The sequence below is a fragment of the Peromyscus californicus genome, unplaced genomic scaffold (genome assembly GCF_007827085.1).
Source record: "Peromyscus californicus insignis strain IS unplaced genomic scaffold, ASM782708v3 Scaffold_3__1_contigs__length_106647218, whole genome shotgun sequence".
Lineage (NCBI taxonomy): Eukaryota > Metazoa > Chordata > Mammalia > Rodentia > Cricetidae > Peromyscus > Peromyscus californicus.
Genome location: NW_026294551.1, coordinates 60,440,797 through 60,451,736, shown reverse-complemented (window position 1 = coordinate 60,451,736; position 10,940 = coordinate 60,440,797). Strand labels below are relative to the sequence as shown.

The 10,940-nt window shown below is 48.3% G+C and overlaps 1 protein-coding gene across 5 annotated transcripts in view; it reads left to right on the top strand.

Annotated features, from left to right (window-relative positions):
* The first annotated feature begins 5,559 nt into the window (after positions 1–5,559).
* The window catches only part of Trpv2 (transient receptor potential cation channel subfamily V member 2), a 27,227-nt gene continuing 21,846 nt past the window's right edge, over positions 5,560–10,940 (top strand). For 2 of the 5 annotated variants that reach the window (XM_052757100.1, XM_052757105.1), the window contains exons 1-2: positions 5,560–6,261; positions 8,534–8,827. In XM_052757100.1, coding sequence (XP_052613060.1) covers positions 8,637–8,827 — 191 coding nt within the window. In that variant the 5' untranslated portion in view covers positions 5,560–6,261; positions 8,534–8,636. Of the gene's footprint in view, positions 6,262–8,497; positions 8,828–10,940 lie in introns of all 5 variants that reach the window. The other 3 variants (XM_052757101.1, XM_052757104.1, XM_052757102.1) reach the window with 3 other exon arrangements.

The window sequence follows — 10,940 nt, the reverse complement described above, 5'->3', positions numbered from 1 at the left end:
GTCCATTTCTGGGCAGTGACTGTTGGCGATAAAAACTTCCCAGAGGGGCCAGGGCTTGGATCTGAGCTCTCAAAGTTGGCCTGGGGCCTGCCTGGGGCTATTCTGGACCCTGAGATAGAGGCACACATCCAGGCCTCTCTGTGCAGGGGCTCCCTAGGGAGGTGTGGGAAGGGACAGTCCGCTTCTGTGAGAGTGAGGGATTCTTCCAGGCCCAGCACATTGTCCCTAGCCTGGTAGACTGCTTTTTTCTTCAGAAGGGACCCTTGGTCTCGAAGACCGACCCTTTAAGGGTACCTTTCTGAGAACCAGTTGTTTTAAACCTCTCCCTCACCCTGACTCTAGTCTCATCTCCCTTGCTCCAGGAAGCTGGTTCAGTCTAAGGAAGCTGGCTTCCTTCTTTTCTTTATCAGTCCCTGACGCTCGGCCTCAGGAAGTTCCGTCTGGCCTGTAGACATTGCCTCATCCCTGGCTCTAAGCAAGTTTGGGGACCGGTACAAAGAAAATTAAAGTCAGTAAGCCCGGGTCCTGGCTTGTTACCCTCTTCCCCAGGATCTCAGAGGCTCCACTTGTCCTTCTTTTAAGACTGGGTGACATCCCCTCTCCCACATAAATTCAGTGACAATGATTTCAAACAGCTTAAAACACACTACTGTCAGGAAGTGGCCTTTCAGCGCTGGCATTTGTCTCCTTCTCCAGAAGGTGCCCATCCCACACTTCTGTGTAAGCATCCACATTTTACTTTAAAAAAAAAAAAGTGATCTGTGGGGCTGGAGAAATGGCTCAGAGTTTAAAAGCACTGGCTGCTCTTCTGGAGGACCTCGGTTTGATTCCCAGCACCGACATGGCAGCTCACAACTGTCTGTGACTCCAACTTTAGGGGATCTGCTGCACGCAAGTGGTGCACAGATATGCAGGCAAAACCCCCCACACGAATACAGTAAAATTGAAAATGGAATGAAGAAACTATGGGAAGCTGGGCATGGTGGCACATAACTTTAATTACAGCATTCAGGAGGCAGAGGCAGGGGGATCTCTGCGAGTTCGAGGGCAGCCTGTTTCCAGGACAGCCAGGGCTGTTACAAGTAGAAACCCTGTCTCAAAACAACAACAACAACAACGAAACAAGAAACAAACAAAAAAAAAAAACCCACAAAAAAACAAAACAAAAAACCTGTATGAAAATAAATTTAAATAAAAGAAACATTTACAGGCATTAACAGCTTAGATGCAAGATTGTAAAACATCAGTAGTGAACTTCTGCCCTCCGGGGTTCTTCCATTGTGCTGTAAGCCTGTATTCAAGACCTCCTCCCTCCTTCAATAAATGACATTCGGCATTTAAAATAAAATATATATATATATATATATATATATATATATATAATTGAATGAATACTGCGAATGTAATCTATGAATACCACAAATGTGATTAATATCATGAGTGTAATTAATGAATATCATGAGTGTAATTTAAAAAATAAAAAAAAAAGAAAGATTTACAAAAAACTAAAAATGAATCATAATCGGAGAGAGCCAGACTGAAGGCAGCTTGAGAAGTTTGTATTTTGGGGGTGGGGGTGCTGAGTTATGAGTTTCCCAGATGCCTAGCAAGCGCTCTACCACTCAGCTGTGCAAGACAGCCCTGGGAAAGAGGGAGAGATTTTCTTTACTTGTAGCTGGAAAAGCTTTTGAAGCCTGAGTCCAGCATGGGCTTTGGGGAAGTCTCGATTCTAGTTTCAGTTCCCCTCCCTGTTCTGTTTTGGTTTTTCTAAAGATCTGTTTATTTTTATGTGTGTGAGTGTGTTGTCTGCCTGTTTGTGCATGCACCTTGTGCTCTGGGGCCCTCGGAGACCGAAAGAGGGTGTCAGATCCCCTGGAACTAGAGTTGCGAACAGTGTGACCTTCCATGCCAGTGCTGGGAAACAAACCTTCCAGCTTAGCAAGTGGTCTTACCCATCTCTCCAGGCCCAGGGCTTAAAACAACATAAAAAAGATAAACCTGACACACAGCGCACTAGCGTAAAGTGTGTGATTCACGGAGTCACGCTGCCAAGATCACAACCACAGAGCATCTGGGCCTAGGAATGTGGCCTTCGTGGTAGATTCCTTGCCTGTCATGTGGGAGGCACTGTGTTTAGTCTCCAGCACTGGAAAAAAAAATAACAAGAGTTTTGTAATCTGTGATATTTTAATTGGCATTTTTTTCATTTAGCCTAATTTTTTTGGGGGACGGGGATGTTTTGAGACAGGGTTTCACTGTGTAGCCCTGTCCTGGAACTCGCTCTGTAGACCAGATTGGCCTCAAACTCACAGAGATCCATCTGCCTCTGCCTCCCGAGTGCTGGGATTAAAGGCGTGTGCCTATCACCATTTAGCCATTTAGCCTAATTTTTATTACATGTTGTAAAATGTATTGGTACTTCATTCATTTTTTTATGGCTAAATATCATTCAGCTGTGTGGCTATCACATTTTATGCACTCACTCACCAGTTGATGGACACTCGGGCTGTTCTTGTCAGTGGTAGGGCAGCAGAAGACACAGAGACACAGACCATTCTCCTGCCTCAGCAGCCTAAAGACTTCCCTTTCAAAGACCTCCACTTCGTGAAACTGGATCCTTGATTTCACCACAGAAAATAATTTCAGGACAAGATAACATGAAGCAAGAGTTAGAGTTCATTGAAGTTTTTAGTTGTTTTGTTTTGGTTTTTTGTCTGTTTGTTTTTTGGGGACAGGGTCTCACGTGTAGCCCTGGCTGGCCTGTAACTCACTATATAGACCAGGCTGGTCTTGAACTCACAGAGATCTACCTGCCCTCTGGCCTCCAGAGTGCTAGCATTAAAGGTATATGCTACTACAACTGGCTAAAAAAGACTTCTTAAATATAGATTTAAATGCAGTTGTTAATAGAAAGAGAGGAATTCATGGAGAGAATTATACACACCCCAAAGAATGGGGAAGGGCTTCTCAAAGGCGATTCACACTTAAGTGTCTTAGCATGTATATAATAGGATTTTGGAGGTTTGGGGGATGATGTTGATTAACTGGTTTCTAAAGGATCCCCCTCCTTCATCTCTTTTCCCCTTTTCTTTTTTTCTTTTTCAGTTTTGTTGAGACAGGATTTCTCTGTATATCCCTGGCTGTCTTGTAACTCTCTCTGTAGACTAGGCTGACCTCCAACTCAGAGATCAGACTGCCTCTGCCTCGTGAGTGCTAATTCAAGGCATGCACCAGAACTGTCTGGCTTTTTCCCCTTTTCAGTAAGTGAGATTACAGAGTGGCTATAGATGAGCCTTGGATACCATTCCAATCTGATAAGACACTATCATGGGCCCTACGGGTGCACAGGGAGCTATGACAGGACTATTAATACAAATGGAGTTTCTTGTGAAATTCCTAGCAAATTACGTGTTTATGGCTGGGAGGGAAGAAAGGCTATATGTACTTGCCCTTAAGCATAAGTCATTGCTATTTTAAAATTCTCATTTGAAATATCCCTATATAAGAGAAATATTGTTTCATGCTGAGTATGGTGGCACATGCCTTTGATCCTAGCACCCAGGAGGTAGAGGTAAGTGGATATCTGTGGGTTCAAGGGCAGCCTGATCTGCAAGTTCCAGGCCAGCCAGGGCTACATTGAGAAATCCTGCCTCAACAAAACAAAACAAAACAAACAAACAAAAAACTCTATTTTGGCCCCTTCACAGCAAATGTTGTTACTTGAGCCGTATATGGATCTATTCCTTTGTTTAAGTGTTTTGTCCAAATGTATGTAAATGTTTGTATGTGTACCATGAGCACGCCTGGTGCCTGAAGAGACCAGAAGACCTCCGATCTCTTGGAACCGGAGTTATGAATGGTTTGAAATACTATGCAAGTGCTGGGAACCAAACCTGGGTCTTCTGCAAGACCAACAAATGCTCTTAACTGATGAGCCATCTCTCCAGCCCATTGAGCTAGAATTCTTGACTCCCGGCTTCAACCAGACTCAAAAGTGAGGGGTTTCTTTCTCTTTCCATTCCCTGGTGGTTCCCCCTTTTTCTTGTATAAATAAGGCTGCTGTTATAACGTTTATGTAGTGTTTGTGCTGTCGTGTTCCATTTCTTTTAAGTACATGCTGAGGGCTGGAATTTCTGGGTCACATGTTAACTCTATATTTAGTCTTCTGGAGAAACAGTCACTACGTTTTTATCATCTACCAGATTGCAACTCCTCCAGATCCTTGCCAATGCTTTTTGTTTGTTTGTTTGTTTTTTTGAGACAGAGTTTTTCTGTGTAACAGACCTGGCTGTCTTGGAACTTGCTTTGTAGACCAAGCTGGCCTGAAACTCACAGAGATCTGCTGGCTCTATCTCCTGAGTTCTGAGATTAAAGATGTGTGCCACCATGCTGTTTTTTGTTTTTTTTTTTTTTAAGGAAGGACCTCACTGTAGCTTAGGATGGCCTGGAATTTATCATACATACATACTGAAATTCATTTAGGCTGGTCTACAAATCACTGTAACCTTTTGTGCCAGCCTCCTGAGCCCTGGAATGTCAACTAATGTCAGGCTTCATTGTGGATTTTTGTTGTTTCATAAATACATTTTAAAGATATTCCTAAATGTATATATGTAGTAAAAAAAATTTAATGTTGTATGATATTTTGTTTGTGTTCTGACAAATAAAGCTTGCCTGGAGATCAGAGAAGCAGAGCAGCCACAGTCATTTCTTACCTCTATGAATCCTCAGACTCAATGGAGGGCGAGATCCTTTCTCCGCCCACCTTACATTCCTGACTCTGCCTCTCTAATGCTGGGATTAAATGTGTGAGCCTCCCATGGGCTGGGATCAAAGTCTTGAGCCTCCCAAGTGCTGGGATTAAAGGTGTGTGCCACCACTGCCTGGCGTCTATGGTTAACTAGTGACTAGCTCCACCCTTTGACTGCCATGCTGGATGGTACAGGTTTGGAGTGTGGGGTGGTGAAGGTGGTCGGGCCGGGCAGGGCCTCTGGACGTGTGAGGTTGGTGTACGAAGTTTGCATTTTATTCTGAGTACTATGGAAAAGTGGCTCTGAGCGGAGGAGTGGGTTGACTTGGCGTTTATTTATGTGTTTATTGTTATTTAGTTTTTCTTCATTTACTGATACTGGGGGTCAAACCCAGAGCCTTACACATGCCACTAAGTGCTAAACGCTGGCCCTTGGTTTATATTTTTAGCAGGCCCCCTTAGTTGATTACATAAGACGAGGCGTGAGAGGGAGACAAATTTGGAGGTGTGGAGCTTTCTCAGGGGAGAGAAATTAGTGGTTTGGACCAATACCAATCACACAAAATTCTGGACATGGAACAAGGACAGAGATCTTGATGGGGAGAGAGGGGCGAGAAAGGGAGGGAAAGAGGAAGGAGAGAGGGAGAAAGGGAGGGGGGCGGGAATGAGGGGAAGGGAGAGAGGAAGAGGGGAGCGCAGGCGCGTGCGACAGTCCTTGTTCTCCAGGGCAGGACCAAAGCTGTACAATTTCAACCATTCCTGATAGCCTCCCTGTCCCCACCTGCTGGCTGCTTCTGGAAGTGCCTTTATACATGGAAACTGGAGCCTTGGGGATCCCTGGGGTCAGGATGCTGAGGGAATCTCTCCCTAGATGGAAATAAGGCTGCATGGGTGGGGCTGCATTCTCTGGGACAAAAGTTAGACTGAACCTCTTCTCTCCCTGGGGCTATCACACTCTTCTCTCCCTCGTTTGCGGGTCCCCCAGTTATGAACCTCATGACTGCTGGAGGGCATGTAGTGGTAAGAACCAGGAGGGGTGGGGGTCAGTGTACTGCGGAACGAATCCCACACCCATGCCAGCTCCCACCCGAGCCAAGGTCCCAGCACCCTAGGACTGCCTCTGACTGCCCCAGGGGCTTCTCTGGCCAGGAGTGGGGGTGAAAGTGCACCGATGAAGGGGCAGGGCGTGTCTCCCCAGAGCAGGGTGTGGCCAGTGGTCCAGAAGATAAATCTGATGGCCAGTCACCGGCCCTTCACCGGTCGGCGTTCAACCCGCACTGTCCACTGTGCGCGACGAACAGGTTGAGGGTGGACAACACCGAGAGAGCTCGGAGACGGCTGCGGAGGTTCCCGCAACCCGTTGCTGTCAGCGCCGGGCCGCGCCCCTGCCGCCTGCCTGCACTTCCTCTCTCTCTGTGCCCGCTGCCGCTGCCGGAGAGCCCCGCTAGGCTCGGTGATCCTAGTGGCCTGCAGCCTCCCGCCGCCGCCACGCCTTGGCTTCAGCAAGCGTGGTAAGTCGATTGGCAATTTAGGGATGTCCTAGGGGGTTGCGCCTGGAAGTCTGACAGTGAATGATCGGGTGGCTCTCCGTGCCTCTCCATCCTGGAGCAAAGGGTCTGTGTGGGATCTGGCTCCCTGGACCTCCAGGCCTCTTCCTCTGCTGCCAGAATGAGGATCCCAGGAGGTAGGGCAGAAGCCAGGGAGACAGTTGTTGCTGCTGCGGGGTGAAAATGGTGTCAGAGGCCGCATGGGCCAGGATTTGGTTGAGGGCAGAAGCTAGGCTGCACGAAAGGAGGATGCCCATACTCTAATGTAGGCAGAAAGGTGGAGGGTCACAAATGCTAGTGGAGGTAGCCAGTCAGGTCCCCGGGCTGTTGTGGAAAATGCCCCACCCAATTCTTTGAGGATACTGGGACTTCATCTCTTACCCTGTTCTTTTCTGTCCCTTCCTTCCACCTACCTGCCCCTACCCCTTTCTTCCACCCCGTTGTCCCCTGACCCGGTTCTGATTCTTGCCTTCCTGTTTCTGCACTCTGAGGAAGACAGAGGCTCCCCAGCTCTAACCAGAGCCCAGCCGTGATCACGTGATGGAGGCTGTGGTTGCTGTTTTCTGATGAGGTTGAGGTTAGCAGTCAGCTAACCCCAGACCCAGTTTGGAGTCTGAGGTGGGAAGGCAGATAGAGCTTGCCAGTCTAAAAGCCCCTACAGAGGTGGCATCTGATGCCCTCAGATATGAGTCAGAATTGGGTCCTGAGAACTGAAGAGGAACACCATGACATAAAGTGAGGTGGAAGCTGGCTTCCTTTTTCTGCGCCTCAGTTGTGCTGGCCCTAAAATTTGATAGTGGTTCCACTGGAGAATCTCCCTTTCTGCAATAAAGCGTTGAGTGGCCTGTCCTGGTCCCGCAACTGAAGTTTTATCTGTCTGAACCGTTGGGCACCGGGCTCGATGTCACGTCGAGAAAGGGTGGGGTTGTGAACACAAACATTCTTACCCCTAAACAGGGTTTGAGGTTTCTTAAATATCAGAAATTTCCAAGGGGGAAGCTAAAGACACTCATGGCTTCCTGAGAGGTAATATCAAAGGGACAGCCCTGTCAGGTCCCCGCTTCCCAGCATATCCTCACGGCTCATTTTCCCTCCTGTCTGGCTAACTGTGCTGTGGGGTGCTTGCTCTTCCACCACCCCTCCCCCTTTGTTTGTGACAGGGTCTCGTTGTATAGCCTTGGCTGTCCTGGAACTCACTATGTGGACCTGGCTGGCCTCCGCCTCCTGAATGCTGGGTCTAAAGGCATGCACTACCAGGAGCAGCTCTCTCTTTATTTTTATTTTTATTTTTGTGTATGTGTATGTGTGTAGATGCCAGAGGTAGGTCTGGAATGTCTTCCTCATCCCTCTCAACTTCCTTGTCTGAGCCAGGGTCTCTCACTGAGCTCACCGATTCAGCTAGACTGGCTGGCCGGTGAGCCCAGGGAGCCTCTTGTCTCTGCCTTTCCTCACTGAAATTAAAGATATGCCTCAGTGCCCTGCTTTTTCTGTGGGGACTGGAGATCCAGATCTAGGTCCTTCTGATTGTGTGGCAAGCACTTTACTGATTGAACTATCTCCTTATCTTCCTTCCTTCCTTCCTTCCTTCCTCTCTCCCTCCCTCCCTCCCTCCCTTCCTTCCTTTCTTCCTCTTATTTTTTGAGACAGTCTACCAGGCTAGCTTCAAACTCTCTATAGCTGAGGATGACCTTGAACTTGACCCTCTTGCTCCTACCTCTTTTTTTGTTTTGTTTCTCGAGACAGGGTTTCTTTCTATAACTCTGGCTGTCCTGGAACTCACTCTTTAGACCAGGCTGGCCTCAAACTCACAGAGATCTACCTGCTTCTGCCTCCTGAGTGCTGGGATTAAAGGCATGCACCACCACTGCCTGGTGCCTTTCCCACTTTTTAAAAAGACATTTTATTAATTTATTATTTATTTTCTGAGCATGAGTGTTTGTGCACCACGTGTCTGGTGCCTGGGGAGGTCAGAAGAACACGTTGGATCCTCTGGAACTGGAGTTACAGAGTGCTGTGAGCCACCATGTGGTGCTGGGATTTGAATCCTGGTTCTCTGGAAGAGCAGTCGGTGCTCTTAACCACTGAGCCATCTCTCCAGCACCCTGGCTTGGATTGCTGGTAGCTTATGCTTTGCTGAGGCTAGGAGCCAGGACTCTGTGTATGCTTAACAGGCACTCTACTCACTGCACTTTATCCCCAGGTCCTACTCTCGGCTTCTCAGTATCCCCTTCTACAGGTCAAAGGCAAGCCTGCCCCACCACGGCATGAGAGAGAAGGGAGTCCTGACATCTGCAGCCCCACAGAAGGTCCAGCTGTAAGGAACATCGTCCTCTCTCAGTATGACTTCACCCCCCAGCCCCCCAGCTTTTAGGCTGGAGACATCAGACGGAGACCATGAAGAAGACAGCGAAGAAGTCAACAAAGGAAAGCATGAGCCACCTCCCATGGAATCGCCATTCCAGGGCGAGGACCGGAATTTCTCCCCGCAGATCAAAGTGAATCTCAACTACCAAAAGGGACTAGGCACCGGGTAAGGCTGCAGATTTGGATGGGACAAGCGAAGCTTCCACACAGCACTCCAAAGTCACTCAGTGACCAATTCAGCACATGTCTTCCTCATAGGCTAGCTGTGTTGGTTCCTAAGCCCCACATTCTACTCCCCTTGGGTTACTCCTTCCAGAGTGTTCTCCATACTTGGCCTGCTGCCAAGATTATGATTTTTGGTAGGGACACTCTCATTCAGTACCAAGTATGCAACTGACAGTCAAATCCATCCTTGTTGATGTTTTGACTCCCATCCATATGGTCCCTGTGGTAGCTGGGGTGGTAGCTGGATCCACAGGGCATCCAGGGAGAGACAAAGACATCTGGAAATGTGCGTCTCAGCTTGCCTCCAAAGCTGACATAGTCACTCAGGCAATGTGGACCCTGAGCATTGAGGACAGTAGGCTTCTGCTTATCATCATCTATGCTTTGAGTTTCCTGTGTTCTCGCTACCAATTAGACAGTGAGTTGTGGGGGTTGCGGTTACTGCTTTTAGTCCTGCTAGGGAACTGTACTTGGCTTCCCAGAATCCTCATGGGCCAGCAAGACTGCCAGGAAAGCCCATTTTTCCTTGCTCATCGCTGAGATTTGGCCACCAGCCTTGGCCCACTATGTTGTGTGTGCCAAAGAACTGTGGCCAGATTTCTGACGGCACAGACAGGTGCGTGGAGGCATCTGTGAGTAGTGTGGCCGGCCTAATAGAGATAGAATGGGCTCCACGATCCCCCCCACCGCCCAGTCTGTGCCTTTCTTTGCTTTCCTATTCCTGCCCTGGTGGTAGGAAGCACTTGTCCAAACGGCCGTGCATTTTCCAAGCAAACAGACCACAGGGCTGTGGCAGAGCCCCTCACGGTCATGTGGCCATGTGGCTAACTGGGTGGATGTTAGACAGGATGATGCAGACACATACCTGTGTGGCATTGCAGATGTGAGGGCTGGCTTTAGATACACCGTGGTGGCATGACTTCAAGTGTGGATGACCCCATTAGTCACCCTATGTGTCAGAGTCATCAGTCTTTATGGGGTCAGCTCATTCCACAGGAGACTTGCTTGTTTGCTTTCTTGTTCTAAGGCAGGATCTTGCCCCATAGCCCAGGCTAGCCCCCAATTTGAGGTGATCCTCCTTCTTCAGCCTCATGTGTGGTGGGATTACAGGCATGTGCTACTATGCCCAGCTTTCCAAGATGTTAAGCTGGGACCTAAGAGTCCCCAAATTATGGAGTAGCTGTCTTTCCTTAATTTGCCCTCTCTCCCCTCATCTCTTCTTTTCATAGTTCCAGGGGCCCCAGAGTTAGGCAGGCCATTGTGAGCTCTGACATGGCCTAGGAATGGGTTGCCTAGACTCATCTAGGGACTCAATGTGCTGTGTGCCAGGCCCACTGTATGGGCTATACACTTTGATGATCCTTCTAATAACCCTTGAATATTTCCACTTTTCAAAGAGTAAAGGAGGTCAAGAGAGGTTAGGTGACTTATGAAGGAGATGGGGCCATCTCACTAAGCAACTGTGCCCATCACAAGACAATTCCAGAGTGTTTCTAATGCGCCACAGGAGGCCTCTGCTGGGCTCTGTGGAAGAGATTTCCCAGAAGTGTGGCTTCTCAGTAAAACCATGGTCAGCCTGTGATAGTTAGTGCTGGGTGAGCCTGATAGTCTATCTCTGGGCAGCATCTTGCTTGCCCATCGGAGACTCTCTCTTGGGGATTAGAGATGGGGCAGCCCCCCATGACACTCCAGTTCTGCACTGTGTAACTTTAGGTAAATTGCTTTACTTGTTTGCCTAAAGGAGAACAGTGACTCACTACCCGTAGGGCTGGAGTGAAGATAAATAGTGCAGACTTCTAACTAATGAGCAGGAGCTTTCTGAGAAGAAGAAGGAGCTTTTCTCAAATTTTTCTCTGGTGCTGTTGATGAACTGAGGGCCTTATGCCAACCAGGCAAGCACTTTACTGCTGAGCTGTATCTCCATCCCTCCATTTCATCTTCAAAGTCAGTGGTACATGCAGCCTTTAGTTTGCAGGCACCTCATACAACCCTGTCCAGACCCATAGAAACATTAGAGGGCCACTGCAAGGTAGGGAGCGGAAGTAACCCCCGTG